We start from the raw sequence: 23,237 nt of genomic DNA on the forward strand, positions 1-23,237 counted from the left end.
AGGGTGAGCGAGGGAGGGGTGAGGAGGGCCGCACAGAGTCAGAGAAGCCAAAGGTCGCGAAGGGCTGGAAGGGGCTGGGCGAACTGGAGATGATCGAAGTTAGGCGCTGACCCGCTAACAGAGGCTCGGAGACGAGGGCCCTGTCCTCGGGTGTTGGCTGGAACAAACAGGCAACCTTGAATTTTCTCAGGCAGACACTTCAAGGGGGGCTGGGGTCATCCTAGGGGTGCGGCCTTGAGCTGTTAGAAACTGTGTTAGTGTCTGTTCGCATCGTTCTAGGCCAAGGTGGCATGGAGAGGAGGGCTGGGATTGGCCTGGCTGGAATCTGGTCCAGGAGCGAGTCCACCAAGACACAGCCACACCCCTCCGATGGCTAATTCCCGCTTCCAGGCCGGGTTAAGACTGGCCTGCAACGTCAGGCCGGTAACTGAAGTAACTACTCTCACCGGCCAGCTTATTAACCCCTAACTGTTGGCATCTGTAAAGTGAGAGGAAAGCAACTCGATCGCTCCGCTGAGAACAATTTAGAAGGGAGGAGCCGGAGGCTGGGGCGTCTGGGTAGCGACCATGGTGGGGCGGGTGAAGATGGCCCTCTGACATCTCAGGGCTCCGGGCTGCGCTTGGAGGGGCCGACAGAGCCCAGCCCAGCCTGCTTTTGAGTCCGGGAACGTGCACGTGCCCCGTGCGTGGCTGTGAAGCCGAAAGGGTCAAGGAGAGCAGGGGTGACATCAGAGGGTGGGCGCTGCCGAGAAGGGCGGGTGGCGGGCGAGGCCCAGAGGAGGCTGCTTGGTCCTGCAGCCAAGGGCGCACGCGTCCCGAGGATACACAGGTAGAGCCTGAGGGCCACTTGCTCCGGATGAGCGGCTAGGAGATCAGCGTCCACGCCAGCCTGGGATTTGGGGCCACGGTTTTGTGAGTAAGAAGGGTGCTGTCGTCCCACAAACTCCATTTTGGAGTCCAGTATTATTGTTTTTATTGTTATTATTACTTTTAGGGGAATTAGACTGGTGTGCGTTTTGTATTTCCACCTACATAGCTGTATTTTTAGCAGCCAAAATCACTCTGAGTGGAATATCCACTGAATATTCCTCTCCATTGCAGAATACATTGGTTTCCCAGTGTCTAGCTCTTTCGAGAGACATGTAAGCAGGCCTGGAACTGCTCTGCAGGCGGGGTCGGCCGGCTCCAGCCGGGCGGCACACAGCCGCGTCTGCTCCAGCTTCTGCTGTGGGAAGAAGACAGCTCGACAGAGCAGAACAGAGCCCAGCGCTGAAAAACAAAGAGATCAACGAAACCAACGAGGGAAGACGTCTTTTTGTCTCCAGTCCGCTCACCGATGCTCGCGGGAAGGACGTTGTGATGGGTGGGGCTCAGGATTCGGGGCGGCCCCGGGCTTCACCGCAGCGCTCGGCCAGGGGCCTGCCGACGGGCCCGCAGCAGGACACCGCGCCACTGGCTCTGAGGCGGGCAGTTAGCAGCCAAGCGGGACGGGCACAAACGGAAAAATCATCCAACCCTGAGGTTCCATAACGCTCTCACGTTCTCAGCTTTCTAAATTCATCAGATCCCATGAGGTAAGGGAGCCAGGACGAGCAACTCAGTCCAGATAAATAATATTGAAGTGTGAGACGTTTTAAGAAATGTGGTGAAACAGACACAGCATAGAATCTACCATCGGAATTATTTTTAAGTGCCCGGCTCAGTCATGTTACATGTGCGGCCAGTTCCCAGGACTCTGTTCATCTCCCAAACAGAGACTCTGTAGCCTTCAACAACTCCCCGCCCATCCTGACCACCATCTACGTTCTGTTTCTCTGAATTTGACTACCCTGGTGCCTCATAGGAGTGGAATCATACACTATTTGCTCTTCTGTGTGTCTTATTTCACCTGGCGTAATGTCCTCAGGGTTCATCCACGTCATAGCCTGCGTCAGATTTCATTCCTCTTTAAGCCCGAACAACACTTCACTGTACGGGTACATCAGGTCTGTTTACGCGTTCATGCCTCAGTGGACGCTTGGGTTGCTTCCACCTCTTGGCTACTGTGAATAATGCTGCTATGAACATGGATGTACAAATACATCTTTGGGAGCTTGCTTTACGTTCTTTTGGGTAGGTGATGTGTGATTTTTTAAAATCAAAATTATGGCAAAGTATCCGGGATGAAGACGGCGTCAAAATCTTAAATAGAGGCTGGATCCGTGTTCCTGATTCTTCCTCTTTATCCCTCTCCTGTGGCCACTGTACAGAAGAAAAGACCGAAGACCTGAGAAGGACTTGCTTCCCAAGATCTGGTTAACTGGCGCCAGAACCGGAATGAGAACAAGGCTGACGGTTTCCCACCTGTGTAACCAGTGTCCTGTCCGGTCCTCACTTAGCCTCTGCCCAAGTATCTAGGGGGTCCGAGACACACGGCATCCTCTCCTTGGCTAACACATAATGGGGTCTGCCCTGGTGGTTTGGTCCTTATTAATCCCTCCTTGGGATTGAACATTTCAATTCTGTTACCACTATTTTTCCTGACCGCCCCAAAAAAGAGGGGTTTTAATCACATCCTACTGCAGTATTTCCCCTGCTGGTGTGACTTATCCATTTTGATCAAATATTTTATTTACCCATTCATTTCTAATTTATACCCTGCCTGCTTTCAGAAAAGATCTGAAGTGGAGACAAGGTATGAATGAATGCACGACGTGGGACCGATTAAGCCGCAGGGCTGCAGCTGCTGTGGCCTCCTTCAGCCCCCGCTTCACAGCCTCACTCAGTAGCAGCCACTGAGGCCGCAAGTTAACGGCCACCCAGGCCATCCCTCCCGCCTGGCGAAGAAAGTTCATTAAGGTAATTGCCATTACAAGGAGTGATGCTCTGTCTTCTTCTGCCTTTGCTCCTGACAAGTTTCTGGCCTGAATGTGAAAGCCCTGACCTCCTGGAAACGCTCGTTGATTTGGCTTTAAACCCGCCTCTCGCTCTGCCCACGACCGGCCCTGGTAGCCCCAGGGATAAATGGAGCTCGGGGGATTGGTCTGCAAGCACAGTCTGAGCGTTCTCACCCCTGAGTTTGAAGAGCTCAAAACAAATATCCAAGTCACTGATTTAAACAGTTAACACCTTTCCCGCCCGGTCCTGCCAGGCTGAGACAGTCGGATGAAGCTAACAAAATCGAGACACAGTCTACCGAGAAACGTCCAGGAGGCAGGGAGGTAGCAGTGTATGATCCTGTCCATTTAAGGTGGAGGAAAGACGAACGGGGCTGCGTCCCATCTGAACCGACCAGGGCGCTGAGCCAGGGTCTCCTGGACTCAGGTGTCCCCTCAGTTGCCCTCATCTCGAGGCCCTACTATGCGCTGCCTGTACATAGTAGGGGCTGTGGTAGGACGAATCCAGACTAGGGCCGCTGTCAACCTGCTCTTGTGAACATTAACAAACTCCTGCGAGACCAGAGCACGTGTTAGACTAACTCATTGTTACGCTCCCTCCACTTCTGCGGTTCTCTGCGTCTATAAATACGAGGAGATGCACAAAGTGGTCCCAGACCTCGGGAAACATAAATCTCACATTTTAAAATTCGCCATGAAACACACATGAAATGGTAAGACGGCCTTTGACCTGGCTGAGCGCTTGACATGTGTTCTCTCTCCTAAGCCTTGCAACAGCCGTGTGTTCGCTTTTATTCCCATTCAGCAGATGAACAAACTGAGACTCAGCAAGGCTGAGTAGCCAACCTGGAGGCACACAGCAGAGGAAGGAGGGAGAGCCAGGCTCCTGTCTGCTTCCTTCCAGAAGCTGAGCTGTTAGCTGTCTTGCTGGCTAATGTGGGTCAGTCTTGCCAGGTCCCCGTTTTCTGGAGAGACCAAGGGGTCCCGGCGGTTCCCTGTGAGCTGTGCAGATATTGGACTCCAGTTTGTTCTGACTGGAACAAAACCCAACGTGGACTCACCTGTGTTACGTGCGTCATCCTGGTGTGTATATTAAAGACCTTCGAAGGGTTGAAACGTGTGCTGTAATTTTCTCCTGAGGAGGCCTTCAAACAAGTTTCCTTGGCCATTTCTCTGCGTACATTTCAACTTCTTGTCTGTGTCTCATGGATTCGGGCTGCCAGTTCCGCTTTGGTCTTTGGAAAATTCCGGCCTGTGCATGTCTGCTCAGCACAATGGTGCGGGCAAACATACTACTGTTTATCTTTATAAATCACAGTGTTTGCTCACCTTGCCCAACGAAAGCAAGGAAAATAAATTAGTGTTAGAGTTAGATGTCAGACTGCATCTGCCTTCCATAAACTCCATTTTCCAATATTTGTGTTCCTCGAAATATCATCATTGCCCTTACAAATTGATTTTACAAGAAGCGGTTACAGAGTGTGTTTACTAAATAAATTTATAAAAGTAAAAAAATATATTTTGTATATTACATATTTAGGGCTGAGAAATCTAGGTTCTAACACAGGACTTTGTTAGAAAAAAGAACGCTGCTGCTTAAAATTTTTGGAAACCACTGACAATCGTTTAATCACTGCTTCAGTGAAGCAGTCCAGACTTGTCCGAGTTCAAGAAAGAAAGATAGCTTTAAAATAAAGTTTACGTTGCTTGTCTCACGGAAGGCCAGGGAGGGTCTCTGAGGGGGAAGTGCTATGATAAAGGCGTACGAACAGGGATGCGCGTGAGAGACGGCCAAGGGGCAGAGGCTACAGGCAGGGAAGTAGCTAGAAAGCCTCAGGTAGGGGAGTAAGCGTCCCTTCCTTCAGATCTGCCGCCTGGTCTTTCGTCTCCCGTCAAGCGACGAGAGTCTCGAAACCACGATCCTTCTTCACGTCTCGTGTCACGGCCGACTGACTTTGCGTTCACTTCCCGAGCCACGCGCTGATCCCATGGCCCACGCCACGGCACGAGCCCCCCTGAAGGTCACCAGCAGCCCCTCCGTCACCTGTGGCGCCCTACGACGCCTTTCTGTAGAGTTTGTACTTCGGGCCTCTGCTTCCGCTCCCTCCCTGAGATTCCCTGAACTTTCCCTTGTAATTCTGCCACCTGCCCCTTAAAGCTGCATGTTTCCAGGGTTTTTGTCTTTGAACTTCTCAGCTCACAACACAACTCCCGAGAAGTTTCGCTCCCTTCCGGGCTGTCGGCCGCCCGGGGCCGCGGTCCCTGCCTGTGTCCAGGCCGCCTCTGTGCCGGCGTCAGTGCCGGTGTGCTGCAGTGCTGCCCGCAGGGACGTGCGTCCTAACCTGCCCTCCCTTGCTTGCCCCCTCGTTTCGACGGCCCTGCATCCCCTCAGCCACCCACGCCGAGAAGCCCTGTGGTTTCTTTGGCTCCCGGGCACGCCTCACAGATTCCACTTCCGAGACGAACCGCAAATCCACGTCTTGTTGCCCTGCTGCCACGAGGCCCGGCTCTCCTACCCTCCCCCTGCCGCTCGTGCCCTGAGCACTGGCCTCCCCGGAGGATGTGGTTTCCCAGACATGCTGAGCCGGCTGACGTCTCTCCCACAGGGTGTCCACCACGTAAGCAAATGCACACTCACTGCGCGTGTCCGGTTCCTATTCTGAGACCACCCGCTGTCCTCGTCTGCGGCTCCCTCACCACAGCTCCCTCTTCTCTGCCTTTGATTGTCCAGCTTCCCTCTTGGAAGGACCCTTGTGATAACACTGGGCCCATCCAATAACCCAGGCTAAGCTCCCGTCTCAGGATCCTTATGGCTTAATCACGTCTGCCGAGTCCCTTTTTCCATATAATGTACCAGGTCCCAGGGGTTCGGCTGTGGACACCTTCGGGAACCGTTACCCTGTCTACCCCACTAGATACAACACTGTGTGCGAAGCACTGTGCTAAACCAGGACATGACCTGGTCCTGGACAAAAACCGGGGATGGGCCCTCGGGAGCTGAGAGTTCAATCGTGGGTGACTTGAAAGTAAGGCGTAAGTGCTATGCGATGTAGGTGGGTTCCTCGGCCGCATGTGGCCCGCCCCCTTTCTGAAGTTGCCAGAGGCGCCTTATTCCCCAGGACCCAGCTTGGACATCACGAGGTGACACATCCTCCAACCACTCCGTGCAAAACCTGTGCTTTCTTCCTTCTTGTGCCCTTAACACTGTGCTCATACCCCCAGTTCTGACCCGGTCTGTGTGGCTCCCTGTGCCTGCCTGCCTTGCTGGATTATATTTTCCTCTGAACCATCCGGCAGCTAGAACCTTCCCCAGCCCAGTCACACGCTCTGCACAGCGTACGGCATACAGCGCCCTCGGGATGTGTTGGTACATCGGACGAGTGCGTGAACTAGAAAAGGGCCGGGAGGAGTGCGAGCAAAGAGGCTACAAAGAAGCATCAGGAAGTGCAGTAAGAAGGCCTCTAGAGCTCATTCGGGATCTGCTCCCCTGGCCTCAGGGGCCCCGTGCTCGGCCTGAGCCCCTGTATTCCCTACAGCGGCGCGCGCAGCTGCGTATCCCTGGGTGAGACGGTCTTCTGAGCTGGAGCACGTCAGCCCTTAAGAACGGACGGGTTTCTGCCATACACCTGGAACTAACACAATACTGTAAATCAACTGTATTGCAGTTAAAAAGAAAAAAAGAACAGACGGCTTTCCACAAGGGCTTTGCTGGATGATTCAAAATTACCTTTAATGACACTAGATCACAGATTTTTTTCCAAAATAGTGTCTCTTCCATCCTGTTAACAGAACCAACCCAGTAGGAATGATCTGGGTCTTAGAAGGCCTCTAGAGTCACAGGGAGATTTGATTCCTCAGGTAAAGCCTGTTTACTTACACACCTGCCAGCAGTTCCCTGTTGCTTTGGTCCCAGGTCACCACTCCCTTTAAGCCCAGTCACCAGGTTAAGAGGACCGAATCCTCACAACTTTCTCTTCCAAGAGGAGCCTCAGCCGCGAGCGCCCACTTCTCTTTAGCTTTGTAAAAACACGTGCACGTCTGGGTTCCAAAGAGACAGAAGACCTGACAGCAGGTGGGCTTGACGAGCAGGCCCAGAGCAAGCCACCCACTCCCCGGACTCCAGGCCCTTCCCTTTTGGTCGCCACTCACAGCAGGAGGGCTTGTCAGCTGAGGCCTCCGATTGCATTTCTGTTCAATTAGTGAGCAAAGGGCACTGAACCACATTCTCCTCTGTTTCCCTCTGCAGCGGAGCCCAGAGTGGGAGCCACGACCACTTTCCAGAGCTCTCCGATGGTTCACCCCATCGTCTAACTAGCGCCCTTTCTTCTCAGGAATTAGCCGTGCAGTTTCCCGAAACGATGGTTCAAATCAATTTGCAGAGCATCTGTTTTAATGAGCTAAGAATGGGGTAACACCGCAGACTTTGCAACTGCAGCTCCTCTTCAATCTAATTATCTCCTTCTGTGGATATAAAATCAACCAGAGGTTCAGACAAAGGGGAATTTCATCACTTTCCCAGAAGTCTGCACGTAGGAATATGCCTACTGACGGGGCTACGCTAAAGTAGGCAGCATCCACCAGAACTGACGTCACGATGGTGAAGCTGTCAAACCAAGGCTTCTAACAGCGATACCTGGTGAATGCTGACGCTTTGTCATCGCTCAGAGAGCACAGTGGAGCAGGCGGGGATGTGACTGCACAGGACAGCCCACTCCTGCACCCCAGGCCATCACTCCTGCCCACGGTTATCATCCGGCCACACCACAGTGGCAAAGGGCATCCATGAGAAGGGGAGAGTGTCCTGAAGTTCTTCTGTCAATCAAACCCTCTGAGCCAGTTCAACAGGCATTCGAGGGCCTGCTCTGTAAAAACTACAGAGCCAGTACTGTAGGTTTTGGGGTCTTAGGACAAGATCTCTGTCACCCAGAAGCTCACAAACTCCTAACTCTAATATAAAAACTGTGATAACATAGATATAAGCCCATTAAGGAGGCACAGAGGATGAGGGAACTAATTCCAACTGACCTGGGGGGTCTGAGCGCTGAAGGGCGTGCTCCAAACGAAGTAGAGAAGCAAGAAGGTCAGGGTTCATCCAGGCGAGGAACGGCAAGCTGTCTGATTTAGGGGACTGTGTGAAGTGCTCAGGAATAAGACACGGGGGTGTCTCCAAAGCGCAGCTAAGAAATTTAGGGTGCGATGGGCAACCACCGAGGGCTTCTCAGGAAGAGTGGCACCATCGGATCCGTTTCGGAAGGTAACTCGGGCTGCAGTTGGTAGGATGAGCTGGAACTGTGGCTATGCAATCAAGATGGGGTCTTCACGTCCGAAGAGAGGATTTCCATCCATCTGGGAAGTGGTTCGTTAGGACAGTACCACGGTGTGAACCAAGTGGCAGAGCCCATTACAGACCCAGGGCTCTTCAGCTCCAATACCACAGCGGCATCAGAATGTTCCAGTTTAACCGAGCTGAGTGCAAGTAAGTCTCCATTCCAGCACCCCCTCCACGAGGCCAACTTTCCATTCTCACGCTTGACCTGCACTCCATACAGTTCCCGCCTTGCCGTTTTGATGAAATTACATTTTCCCAATAACTTTCACACTAATATCATTCTCAGAAAAATGCTTCAAAGGCTTCAAATAATGCATAGGAATGAACACCTGAAACAGTCTTGTTTGCGTTTTCCCACTGATGACGGGGGCTTTGTTTACTTCCCGTCGGGCGGATGGCAGCCCTCCAAAGCCATTCGATTTATCTGTAAAGAAGTGTGTTTCTTTCCAAAATCCAGAGATGATTTATGTTGTATCAGATCAAGTCAAAGAAAGCAAGATACCTAGCTTGAAAACTAATCCACCGCAATGAGTAAGAATTAGAAATTGTCCTTATGAAAGGCTGACTGCCCTATCTTCTTACATTTGCACACTTTAAGCACAGAATATTCAAGTTAGATTTATGGTGCCACATTAATGGGGTGTTAAAAATAAAAGAGCCAGGGCACACAAAGCATCCTTTGACCTGCTAATGCTTCTCAAAATCGTATCAGGGCAGATGCAAAGAATTATTTCCCCAACAAAAACAAGACCCTGGCTCAGGGCAATTTCCTGCACAGCCGGCATCTGGGGGGGGGGAGGGGCAGGGGTGGGGAGGGAGCAGTGCATGCCACGCACCCCTGTGAAATGTGTTATTATACCTTCATAATATATTGATACCAAGTAGGTTTACAAGTTCTGAAATGAATTCTGGGCTCCACAAGCCCAGCATCAACAAGTGACTTGTTAACACTAATTCATGATCACTGTTTTTAATTCCTAAGAACCACGTTGAATGACAATTTGAAAAGGGCTCATTTTCTCACTGATCACTGATGATCTCTAAACTTTCAGGTTAACACTTGGAGCCTTTAGGCCTTTGCTTCTGCTGAAGTTCAGAGACACAAGTAAAGTTGCAAATTTCTGGAAACTATAGAGTCACAATTTTGCAAATCAATGTTGAGCTCTGTTACTTTAGCTGGTTTTACTGATTAATATCATGAATAAAATCAAAGTGCTGTGCTTAACTTCTGTCAGACCTTTGCTCTTAAAAGGAAGCAGAGGATTGTGGTTCACACATAACAAACAGATCTCCAAATTATTAAAAAGGCATTTTATTATAAATACATTTTAGTTGTAGCAGTAAAATACATTTTGTGTTACCATGAATCTTTTAAAACAAAAGAACTTCACTGAGACAATGGTCACAATGTAGGAATTAGAGACCTCCAAATTGAAAACTTGTTCTAAGGAACCAAAGCGACTAAAGTAATTCTAAAACTAAGTTAAAAAAGAAAATGACAAAAAAGGAAGAAAATAAAAACCCTAGAGAGTGGCTTTGGGGTTATTTTATGGTACAAAGTCATTTTTACTTTTAAGCATAAACTCTTTAGGTATTAGAACTCTCAGATGAGGTATCATTAACTGCAAAGAAAAAAATAATAATTTTGTTATAATTTTGCCAGAAATTATGATTATTAGATGGCTGTACAACTGGTACTTTTAAGAGATGGAAACTGATCAGTTTTATGTAACCTTCCTTTAGGAGGCTTTTGCCCAAATAAGACCCAGTATGAATTTGCCACGTGATTGTATGAAGTTAGCTGAACACGTTTAGATAAGAACTGTATTCTTGAAGCATTAAAAAAACGAAAACAAAAACAAAACCTGTGTCACTAATGACAGAACCCTTTAATAAGATGCAAAACCCATTACCTTTATAATTGAGAGGAGAGGTATTTTAATCACTGGATTTACCTAGGATACAACTACTACACTTAACCAGTACCTTCATGGGTTTCAAAGAATCAGGTGGGATGACTGGCACAGAAAGCGGATACAGTACAATGTCATACACACGGGTTTACAGGAAGTAGGCATGGTCTGGACATGTAAAAATCCAAGACTCCTGCTCTGTATGGGGGGGGGGGCGGGCTGAGAAACATTCAGGTGTAACTGACACGTCAGCACTTCATCCTGGACAAAAGAGCCCTCTGAGCAGCTGAAAGACACAGAGGTCTTCACTTCCAAGGCATCGTGCAAAGAATAAATAAACTGAAGCTCCCTATGAGTTGGAACTGGATAAAGTAACCTGTGCTGAACATACAAACAATCCCACCAGAGGTTATCTTGCCTTTCAAGGAGGAAGTACTGTGTTTTAAGAATTCCAAAGCTGTGTGTTCTATGATGCTTATCATACGGTCTACATCTAAGTCATTCTATAATCTATTACCTTAAAAATAATTTCTTCTCTTTCTAGGGTCTCGGTAAATTCAAAGCCAAACAAAAAACCAGAGGCAGAGACCAATACCCCTCAAGCTGCACTCCAGGGGGAATATTAACAACAACAGCACGCGCATTTTAAACACCCAAAGACCTGTAGGTTTATTATACTGTAGGCAGTTTCTTTCTCAAAAATAACTTGCTCATACATGTGCACCTATGGTTTATGAATAACTCATGCTGTGTAGGTGGTAGATTCCTCTAGACTTTATTTTGCAAACATATATAGATTTTTTTTAAGGTAGCAAAGTAATCAGAGACAATTATCAATTTCCTGCCACGTACAACAATTCAGGCTCCCCTAACACCTACCGGCACGGCAGAGAATCCAAATTAACTTTGTTAACCTGAGAAACACATAATTTGAAAAGCAAATCCTTTGCCCTCGCCTCCCTCATCCCCTAAAACATAACAATTACGACTACACCATTCGGGGTTTATCTATCGTTTTCTATGCTTCAGGTCACTGCCATCGTAGGACGGGGCCTCCAGTACCTGGGGCCTCGATAAACGCGAACTGCATTCTCGGGACAGTCGGATGGCTCCCTTCCACAATCCTCACCTCCGCGTGTGTGGAGCATCAAGACTGACTCTAAGCGCTCCAAACGCACGCACAGCTTCCAGACCAAAGCCCAGGCTGCAGTGTACACAAAACCAAACTCACCCTCCAAGTGCGAGAGCTCCTGCCCCGTCACGGGGAAGAGCAGCACAGACCTCAGACGGGGTGAGCGCTGAGGGGCGGGGGGCGGGGGTGGCCACCCCCCAGAGGGCCCGGCACTCCACGGAGGTCTTTCTCCATGAATGTGCCCGTCGCCGCATCAGAATTATAAAAATGTCTCAAGAGATCAGTTTTGTACACTGAGTAAATAAATGCGTGGCTGAAGAGACCCTCAGACTTCCTCTAGACCCGTGGTTCTCAAAGTGCGGTGCCTGGACCAGCAACGTCAGTGCTGCCTGGGAACTTGCTGGAAACGCAGATGATCAGGCTCCGGCCTGGCATCAGAAACTGTGGGGCAGGTCCAGCAGCCTGTACTTTAACAAGGCCTCCAGCTAATGCTGACGCTGGCTAAAGTTGGAGATCCGCTAGCTCTATCCTGCTTAAAATGTCCATATCTTAAAACAGGACATATTTGTAAACAGATACTCCTTCTATTCTGGGTTGAAACCTATGGAATTTGCCCCTTCCCCTCAACTGCTCAAACATCAAAAAAGAAAAAAGAACTAATGATGAAATTCATTTCAGAACATCAAAACAAAAATTTTAAGTAATATCGGTTTCCCCTCCTATACATAGTTCTAAGGCAGGCAGTCACATGCTAGTATGCAAAATAAAACACAGAAGACACCTCATATATGAGATGTAGAAACAGCTAAAAAGACTCCCAAAGAATATAATGAAAATTCTGTAATATTGTTTAATGAACTTATAGAATTATATAAAACTTACTATGCTTTATGCTTAATATTCGTATCAAAATAAAATCTCTCTGTTGAACAAATTGCAAATAAAGTCTGGTCTAATACATTACTGAAGCTGTAAGTATATGAATGTCTCTGGATTTTCTGAACACTCCAGTTTTAGAAGCTTTAGACTAATACTGTATAACTGGGTTTAGGATTTAACCACAGTTCACATTACTAAGCCTATATTCTTTTCTGTTAGGTACCTCCCTTCGAAAACATTTAGAAGCTCCTGTGACTGTTTCCTTAAAGTTTATTCCAAAGTAGATATTTTCAAACATTTCAAAAAATTTAAATGTTACATTAAAATTTTTTGTAATCTGTTTAATCTCATATTCTAATTTAAAGTAATAACAATGCCACTTCCTGAATGTGCTTTAAGAGAATGTTAAATGCCAGTAAGATTGATTCACTCCTTATAACAATGGTCTTCAGCAGCTTTACAGGGAAACCTCAGCCAATAAATATCCAACCCCAGGTAGATGGAGAACTCGAGAAACCTAATATAACAAGCGCTCTGAAGACTAACGTGACACCTGCTCTTTCCTGTTACCTTTATACTATGTGGCGGACATCACTAGCTGATACTCTGAACAAGAAATCATGGTTATAACATTATCCGTTATTTCTAACTGCTCAATACTGTGTGGGTCAGGTGGCAAAAAGCGGAGTGAACAATCAGATCCATTAAGACATATCCTTTGAGATTTAGGAGCGCACATGAGGGTGGTGGTAGAAATTGAGGGTTTCTCAATAGTTAAAGGGATGGTTAGCAAGAAACAACGTCTGGTAAATCATAAAAGACAAAGTACTACCTTTGTGGAGCTAGAAGAAAAACCAGAGCGCCTAAGTAACATTTAAGGTAGCAATTTGTATCTTGCAATACATTTAAAGTTTTAATCTTGTATTTTTATAGGCTTTTTCTGGGTTCTCTTTTTAGAAACAGCTCCAGTAGGAAACAATTCTAAGGATAACAGGTGTCTCTTCTTAAAATGGCGATTTCAGTAAATTTTATTTTCTTAATAACAACAGCTGAAATCTGAAATTTAACTTGAAATTGGTTTTCACACACTGGCTCTTAGGCAAGGTGACTCTCTCCAGCGCAGGTCGCTAGAGATACATTCCTATATGTTTATAGCTTTGCTCTTGAAATGTATATACGTGGAAAATATTAAACATGTAAGATCAGCTATACCAGAGCAAGATAATACTGTATCTTAATTATCTCAAGTTAGGGAATTCAGTTACTTTCTCAGCAATTTCAATGCCACCATAAAAAAGGAAACTATTTTCACAAATAGGTCTTGGAGATCGCTATGTTTAATTAGGTAATGCTTATTCAGTGGGAATTCTGATTATTTTACTTATTCTGCAGTTCTTTGAACTGAAAAGACCAATTGATGTTCACACCAAACTCAAACTTATTCTAGAATCTCTGATGAAAAAAACCACACAAAGCAGTTTATTATTTCACACATAAAAAATGACCTGGAGAGAAAGCATATCTGTCTGAGGAAAGGAAAATGAAAGTCATGTTGTTTAAATGGTCAATAATTAACTGCTGATTAATCAAAAACAAAGCTCTGCTATAACAACTTGGCCAAGCACATGCCAAATGGCAACCAAAACCCCTCTGAAAAACCCACCAGAAAATATCCATGTTGCACTGAACGAGGCTCATTCAGAGCTGAACAGAAATTCATTTTTAGGTAGGGAAAAAAATTCAGCATGAAAACTCTACAGACTCTATCACCCAAAAGAATTTCTTTGAAGTAAAAAAAGAAAATCTCAGTAGCACTGAAATTAAAAAGTAAAATTAATAAAAAATAGTTCTGGCAAGAAAAAGGAAACTTCAGAGTGATATAAAGAACAAAGAAGTAGAAAGACATGTGAACAACTAACTGCACTTAGAAGAAATCTGTTTTGGAAGAAAAGGAAGTTGGTAATACTTGGTATTATCCCAGAGCTTACATCAAGCTTTAAAAAAAAAAAGTTCCATCTGAACTCTAAGGTTGGACCTAGACCATAAAACACAGTCGCCCCTCAGTGTCTGCAGGGGATCCGCTCCAGGACCCCCAGGACTACCAAAACCCGAGGATGCTCAAGTCCCTTACATAAAATGACGTAGCACTTGCACATAACTTCCACACATCCTCCCATGTACTTTAAATCATCTCTAGATTACTTATGATACCTAATTCAATATAAATGTTAGGCAAATAGTTGCGAACGCATGGCAAATTCAAGATCTCCTTTTTGGAACTTTCTGGAATTTTTTTTTTTTTTTTTTAAATATCTTTGATCCATGCTTTGCTGAATCGGTGGGCACGGAACCCGCAGATACGGAAGGCCGACTGTAAGTTGTTTTTTAAGTCTGATTCGTGGGCACTTGCTAACACTACCCAAGTAATATCCAACAGGATGAACGGTACTCAGAAGCCACACATTTCAATGGAAACTTGCAATGATTCTTGCAGTAAGACTTTCTCAAAACTGTTACAAGATATTATTATGTATACATTACATTTAAAGCACAGTTGGAAAGATGGCATTAAGTAAAGCTGAGATGGAAACATTCGAATCCTTGACTGGCTGTAGAAACAATAAGGAAGTGAGGAACACTCAGACGTTCTCAGCAGAGCAGTGGACTAAGAAGCAGCTACTACTTTTAGTTTCTTAGAAATAACTGCTTAGAACAGCAAAGTCACAACAACGTAACAGCTTCCTTACGCAAAGTTTCCATCAATATATAAGGGCGGTAGGGTGGGCACATTTAAATATAAATAATTTTAAAACTGGTATTTTTTAAAGGTTCAAGTATGGAAAACAGATGATTAGGCAATTACTTTATGACAAGGGGTTAACTGACAGCCCTGATGGGATAGTTCTGTCTTTGTCAGATCAGCATGCTTTCGACCATTTACCTGGCTTGCGTCGCAGTCCTGTATATTTTCGGGGGAGGAGAATCATCACTGACAAGAACATCATTCTTCACTGACATCCTCACATCAGGGGGATCTCATTTTCATTTGGGCTGTATCTTGAGTTTTGTCACAGAGTTAGAAATACACAGCTATATGGCAAAACTTTTTCTTCTTTTCTTGTGACTATGTTGAGTAAAATCTGCCATCACTAAATGTGGCGATCTGACATCTTACAGAGAAAACGAGGTGCTGTAACTTGCTGGCTCCGTTTTCCAACTGTGATTTATACTAACCATTAGCACGTCTGCAGTCTACACGTCTACATCTGCCGCCTTACACAGAGACCTGCAGCCTGTAACGTGAAGCCACAGAGAAGTGAACTGCACTCTGGGCAGAAGGACAGAACTGAATAAAAAAGAGGTTCTCTTCATTTGTCCTAGAGCTTGACAGCCTTTAACTAAAGGCACTCTCTTCTCCCAAACTGTCCGAGGCTTACAGGGGACTACTGCTGGCTGACACCAACTAAACTCCCGTCGCAGACGCTTTTCTTTGCCCTCCACTTTTCAACTCTGCTTTAAAAATGGACCGCGAATAGACGATGGCCTATTCAAAGGCAGTCTTCCGGAAGAAAACTAGTTTTGAACGGATCATGAGGGTCCGTTCAGGATTTGCAGTGTTTCCCAACCTTACCTTATTATTTTATGTTTTTTTTAAAAAGGTTATATTGTAGTTTCAAGATATCTCTGAAGTATAAAAGTAGTACTACTAGATCAGGAAAACAATATGGACATGCATCGTCGCAAAAGCGTTACAAGACCACAAGTTTTAAGAGGGTAAACGTTGTTCTTTGGATTTTACCAAAGTTCATTCAAAACAATGTTTAGACTGTAGGATATTTAAGATAGCTGTTTAAATTGTATATTTTTGTACAAGTTCAGTGGGGTTCTTTTAGAAGAATCAAAAGACATGAAAACAAGGGCAGCTTCTTGCCCCAGATTTTGATGAATTTTGATACATCTTTGACAAACATTATACTTCTTCTTTAATGATGTTCCTCAAACAAAACAGTTAGCAAAATATTTGAATTGCCATGTATAATGTCACATTTTAATGTAAACATCAAATAAAGGTACCAAAATTTTTACTGGAGGGAAAAAAAACCTTAAAGCGGCACAACTCTTTATACCACTGGAGAGGGGGAAGCCAGATTACGAACATTTACACATGCATAGTGAGGAAAAGAAGATGTTACTAAATTCACGCATTTTTAAAATAGTTATCAAGTCTACTAAGCACCAACAATCCTAAAAATTTTTCAGCTTCATGATTTGTTTAAAAAAAAAACACACACTATCAAATTAACATTAAAAACAAGCTTAAAGTGTAGCTTGTCCAAAAAATAATTAAGTATGCCACTGTTTTTTTCATGTTACAAAAAACAGTGGCATATGAAATACACCTGCAAAGAATGCCTTTAACTCTATCCTACAGTGGATGGAGATTACAACAGCACATCATACATAGTCTAAAACTATAAAAGTTTTAGAATGCAGCATCTTGTCACCAAAAAAAGCTGATAAAACTTAAAGTATTTAGAAGATGCTGACCCCTTTTTTTTTTTTAAAAAATTTTCAATGAATTTAAGCAAAAATAACATACATTTGTACATCAACTGGCCATTTCTGGTACAGAAACCCAGCGTATGGTAATATTACTGAATAAATGTAAATGCTACTTACAATTTTTTTTTCTTTTTAAATACATTTTAGACAAACTTTTTTTCTCCTTTTTTAATAGTTGCACAATTAACCTCTTAGCTGCTAGCTTGATGCAAACATATGTAACAATACACAAATTTAAAAATATTTTTTATTCCACATAAAAGCTGTCAAAATTCCGACTCATGTCAAAAATGCAAAATAATGGAATATACTGTAAAAAAAAATTAGTTGCAAGTCTAGCAGCAAAGCAATTGAGAACATACTTAATATTAAAACAAAGGGAACTGTGCATCTATAGGTGAAGTCCAGCTATCTTAATTCTACTGATACAAACAGAATGAAAACACTCTCCCTGGAGGAAAAAAAAAGTGATTATTTAAAATAGGAGTAAAAGCCATTGCTGCCCGATGAGCTCCCCAGGCTGAGTTCCTGGAACAGAGACAGAGGGTCGCTGCTCTTCTTGGCCTGCTCTGGCGGGGGCCTGGGCTTGGGCGGGGCCCGCAGAGCGCTGGCGTACGACATGGCGGGCTTGCTGCCTCCACAGCTCTGCTGGCTGCTGCTGCTGGCCGACTCCGCGATCTGCTTGTTGGGCATGAGTGGGGGGAACTGGCCGAGATGCTGCAGGACGCTGTAATTGAAGGAACTGGACCCCTCGAGGTTTTCAGGCTTCAGATGATCCTCAGGGGGTTTGCCGGTCTTGGGCGGAGCTAGAAGCAGAGAAGAGTAGCACCGATTTAAGGGCGAGCCCAGCGACCCTCAGGCATCTCACTAGTTCAGTGTGTCACAGCTGGTTCTCATCTCCAGGAACTCAGCGACAGGAGAGCCACAAGGACAGACAACTTCTGCCACAACACTCTGCAATCACAACACATCTGACTGAACTTCTCCATCTCATAAACACTTGAAGAAGAATTAACTACGTGAACTGTGATAACTAAACATATAAAACTAAAGGTCAAGTCTGAAGGTTTTACTTCAAAAAACTAACTTGTGCCATTGCACACTTTGCTATTTATTATATTAACTGCTCACAGTTTGAAAATGGGAAAAAACAGGTTCTTTCTTAAATAAAAATGAGCTCTATATGCAGACTTCTGGTTAAAACAGCTTCTATTATTAACCTAAGAAACAGCAGCACCTGGATTCAATTTCTTAAAAATACTACCTTTTCTTGTAATATGTAAGGAAACAAGGAATAAGGTGGGGAAAGCTGCTGTAGACTTTACTTCACGTTTCCTGTCATCTGCCGAATTCCAAGGTCCTTTAATATTCGACTCCACTCTTCCTAACTAGTTTTATGGCCCCCAAATCATAACTGGTTTTAAACATTGCTTTTGCTTTCAATCTTTTAAAAGTTTAACTAACATTAGACTGGATTAAAATCATAATACATATTCATTGAGGATAACTTGGAAATTACACAAAGGCCAAAGAAGAAAATAAGTCATTCATATTTCCAAATACCAGAGCTAATTTAACTTGCTGGTGCATTTTTCCCTAAGGATGTCATATAACGCAGATATTTCATAACTTTTTAAAGTAATCTCTCATTTTTAGAAATATGGATAATAGTCAATTTTTCACTTTTCTACACTGTGATAAATGTTATTATAGATAAATATTCCTAAATATTCACGACTGCTCCCTTAGGATAAAGCCCTAGAGGTACAATGGCTGGGTCGTATAGTACATACACAGTGAAAGTTTTTGATTAACTGCGGCCAAGCTTCCCTGCAGGAAAATACTGCCCACTTAGACTCAACCAACAATGCTTGCTCATTTCCCTACTACATCACAACACTAGTGTTACTATTTTTTTTAACTTCAGCTTCTTTTATAAATAAATAATTATCTTGTGGTTCTACTTTACATGTCTTTGATTACTGACATTTATGGACATTTTTCCTTGTGTTTATTACCTATTTGTGTAAAGTTAAGGAGGAAATATTTCATTTTTTAGTTTTAGTATTTCATTGATTCATTATGCTAATTTCATATTATTATTTTAAAACTTTAAAAATTCACAAAATTGTTCAAAATTATTTTAAGCCATTTAATAGCTTTCTGGAACGTTTACCACCTTTCTGTCTAAATGTCACTGATTTTGTGAATGAAACAATTGTTTTTAAGAGCATTAGTTTAACAAACACTTCAATATAAAAGTGGCCTGTACTGCCTAATATACAAAATAAACATTTTACTGGCTGTTCAAAAACTTACTATTTTTATTTACTTTACTAAGTCTTATTTACCCATATTCTCATCTTCATGACAATATAAGAGTTTAGAATGTTTTCAAGTAAATAATAAATACTTACAGAATAATATTTTAGAGGCAGTTTAGCCTAATGCCTACACGCTTATCTAATCATGAATGTAAGATCTCTGTCAATTTGATTTACCATATATGCTCCTGGTAAGACAAACTATTCTTTAAAACTATGAATTTTACTAATGACTTTTTTCAAAATACATTATCTCTACCTAATCTTTAATTTTCATCTGTGCATAAAAAGAAAATGCTTGATAAAGTATGCCTTGTCACCAAGAGAAGTGAATAGAACCCGAACACATATGTGTTAGAGAGACGATCCCCACCCTCGCTGAGGACACAGAGGTCCCGCAGTGAGACTGGATCACCCCCTCGATCGCACAGGGTCTATTCTCATGATCTCCTCACTCAGCAGGCAGGCATTTACCAAGGTGATCAGTACCAAAATGGGAAATCCAAAGTTCAAAAAGGTCAGAGACATGAGCTTTGCTCTCAGGCTTGTAATTGTGGAGAAAATATGGCCATATCATGACCTCTTTCAAATTCCAAACCAATATAATAATGAACAGTTTCCTTCAACTCAAGAAATAAGTCTCAAACTTCAGAAAGAAGTTCCCCAAGTGGTGATTATTGTCCTTCTGATTCACCACCGGCAATTGCTACATTCCTCTAAAAATGAAATGAAAATATAAAATAGAATAAAATATGAAATAAAATAAGAAATACACACATACATACATACTGTTAGACAAGAAGCTGTGCTTCAGGATAGTAGTGATTTTGAATTAATTTTTAAACACTTAGCTAAGTGTTACTTTCAACTAAAGAATACTATTTGTCTCCTAGCAATGAAGAAAATAAGAATTTTATATTTGTGGAGAAGACACCATAAATGACATGTGCTCTGGGCACTTGCTCAGGAAATTTCAACTTTATCAGATTTTTACTGATTTCGGCCAAAAGCTATCTTAAAATTTAGGCAGAAAAAAAGGAGAAATGATGTTGTCTTTAAAATAAATTATAATACACAAAACAACTAAGAAGTAACAAATTTTCATCACTTATTTGTAATTTAGATGTTTCTCAGGAAATTCAAATATGATGAGTGCATTTCTGTTAGACCTTTAAAATGACAAAGCAGTCCCAGGCAAAATACAACACTCTAACCATAGAAGGTACTAATGAAGGTTTAAAGCTTAAAATGACCGTGTCTCTTGACAGGAAAGAAACCAATGCCTTTCTAATGCCTTTTGACCTACCACGTCTACTGTTCTAAAAAGAACATCCTCCAAAATGGGTCAGTCACAGGCACAATGGATTCACATTCTAAAGATGAACAAAATTAATTTGAAATACAAAGGTTGATGCTATCAAGGCAGAAATTCACCGACGATCACAGACTTGTTCACAAAGATAAATGACTGCAGCCTACAAAGAGAAGGCTATATAGATCGGAGAACTCAAACAGTATCATTCTTTACATTCCACATAAAAAAGAGGGAAACAAAGGAAAGATAAACGTGCACTCGCGTTCAAGGCTGAAGAAGACTTCAGACTTCCCAGCACACAGGTTTACAGCCATATCCATTCCAAGGCCTTCCTATGCCTTCTTTCTTTTCTTCTTTGGACTTGGATTTCTCAGTTCATTAGAATATAAGGAATAAATACTGGATTTCTAAATCTCAAAATGTCAGACTTTACTGGTTTCTCTTATGGCCAAACTCTATTGTGTAGCAAACTGTCAACAACTTTATTGACAATAAATCCTTGAAAACTGAAATTGACCTAACCAACTGCCGCCCCCAACCCAGAAGAAAACACGAAAATCCAGAAAACAAGCTTTTCCCAAGCAAAGGTGATCTGATTTAGAAATGCATTCTAGGTTCCCTTACTTCTTTCACGCATTCACAGGTTAAAATGATCAAAATGATCAGTTCCCAAATATGGGTAGGTCTACTTACCTTCCAGACCATAAACATGGAACCAATATAGTCCTAAATTAATGTGTATCCTGAGAAACACCTGCGAGCTATGAGCATTAAATACTGTTCCAAGATAATAATGCGAATGGAAGGAATGGGAGAAGAAAAACTCCATAAATACGCAGGAGCTGAGTAGTTAAAACTGCAATTGTGGCAACCCCCAACCCTGTCTTACCTATCAACTCTCTGGGCTGAGCTGTCCTGCTGGATCCATTGCACGGAATGTTCTGATAGGGGGTAGATGAGGTGGTGTTTACCCAGGACTCCGGGGAGGAAAAGTTGAAAGAAGATTGGTTATTATGGTCCTGAAGCTCTTTACACTGGGCAAGGCTGTCTTGAGGAGTGCTTACTTCTTCAGAACAAGGCTGGACTGAGCTAGATGAGATTCTTCTTTGGTACAAGGGCCGACCAGGTCCTCTGGGTTCATACTACACAAAGAAAAAGGACAGTTCATAAATCAGTGAAAACTTACACCCTACTCTCTTATGCACACAGCAGTCTCACTCTATTAAGTAGAAATTCTCAAAAACACTTTCTTCTGTGACTATCAAAACCCCCAAAAAGCAGCCTGAGCTGTGGACATGGTGTCAGGAGACCTGGGGTCAAAACTCAGTTCTGGCCCTTAGCAGGTATTCCTATGACAACACACGTCTAATTTCTGACTCTGTTTTCCTGTCTGTAAAGTATGGGGCTGAACTACCTGTCTTCAGTTCTAAAGTTCTATCCACATTTTAGGTAACATTAGATTAAGAATAAGAATGAAGAAGCATATCTGCTCAAAATTAAATGGGGAAATTACAGTCACGATCAACTGAATCACAACATCTTGCACACATGCGTCCGTTTGAGACTCATCTCATGGGCCCTTCACAACCTCCTGGTTTGTCATTCCTTAGACCTGATGGTAAGACAGGGTTCCTCCCACCCAACAGAGGTACTCCCGATCGCCCTCTCTGCACGTCTTCCTTCGGAAAGTCTTCGACTGAAACGGAACATTCATTATTCTTCAACAAATCCTTCGTATGTTTGAAACCCAATTAACGTTTTTCTCCTCCCTACACTTGCACAACCAAAATTTCTTTGACTCTCCGACAGGATGTATTTGCCAGCATTTCATGATTTTTTACTGCTACTTAAGTGCCCTCCAAGCTCTCGGGCCCGATTGCTGTGGCCATGCTCAGGCTCAGTTCTAAAAGCAAAGGCAATACGGAGTAGCAGTCAGGTGTTCAGTCAGCCCGGCAGCATCACTCGGCAATTGACCTAGCCTCTTGGGAACTTCATCTGTAAATGTGGCTTCCCTGTCCACAATGCCTGCCTCTTAGGGCTGCTGTGAGACCTGAGCAAGTTCAGCATGCATAGTATTTGGCACATAGGAAGGTCTGCTGTTGATGTAACATAATGGATAAGCGTCCGTGTTAGAGCTTACATGACAGAACAGGATTGGCTTTTTACTGCCCCCTCTCCCTCCCCCCAAAGTAACAGATTTGCTATTCAGTTCGTGGTCATTATGATTGGGAGGAAACTTTCTTTTACCACCGTTGTTACAAATAACTGGAAATCAGGAACTAGAGATTAGATTACAAAGAAGAGAGAGAGAGATAGGCACAGAAATAGCAGGATTTGGGGGGAATATAAGATATCACAAGCAGATATTGTCAGGCCAATGAAATGCGGGAATTTGTGGGCCTAAGTATGTGAGAGTAAAGTCGTCACGGACGGAACCACAAGGGTACAAACGGGAAGGGAATGGGTCTGGATTGGCTGCCTTGAGCAGAAAGGCGTGAAGGGGAGGGAGGAGAGACCTCTCACTGTTAAATGAGGATGTCCAGGTCATTTCTACATTTCCAAAGTTTTAGCTACTGGATGAGAAAGGCGAGAGCTAATACTTCCATCCCATTAATACCTTTTCTCATATGTTTTTATTGTTCTTCTGTCTTTATGTATAGTATCTAAATTCATCTTTAGTTTTACTCTGCTTTAAAGGTATTTTTTTCCAATGGTTAAGATCATTCCAAATTTGATTCCTATTTTCTAGAATAGTAACCATTCTAACTAGTGTCAACTGTGAATTTAATCAGCACATTTGAAATTTCTTCATCAAGGTTATTAACTTATGGTGTTGAGTAGAATAACCAACATTCCTAAACTGCTTTATGTTTTGTATGGCTAGGCAATGAATGAATGGTCACAGC

At 43.5% G+C, this 23,237-nt stretch overlaps 1 protein-coding gene across 6 annotated transcripts in view; it reads right to left on the bottom strand.

The window, feature by feature from the left end:
* Nucleotides 1–13,585: 13,585 nt before the first annotated feature.
* The window catches only part of HELZ (helicase with zinc finger), a 152,963-nt gene continuing 143,311 nt past the window's right edge, over nt 13,586–23,237 (bottom strand). For all 6 annotated transcript variants that reach the window (XM_060133081.1, XM_060133086.1, XM_060133083.1 and 3 more), the window contains 2 exons: nt 21,221–21,473; nt 13,586–17,498 (listed from right to left, as the gene is read on the bottom strand). In XM_060133081.1, coding sequence (XP_059989064.1) covers nt 17,164–17,498; nt 21,221–21,473 — 588 coding nt within the window. In that variant the 3' untranslated portion in view covers nt 13,586–17,163. The remainder of the gene's footprint in view (nt 17,499–21,220; nt 21,474–23,237) is intronic.

Source organism: Lagenorhynchus albirostris, chromosome 20, assembly GCF_949774975.1.
Source record: "Lagenorhynchus albirostris chromosome 20, mLagAlb1.1, whole genome shotgun sequence".
Taxonomy (NCBI): domain Eukaryota; kingdom Metazoa; phylum Chordata; class Mammalia; order Artiodactyla; family Delphinidae; genus Lagenorhynchus; species Lagenorhynchus albirostris.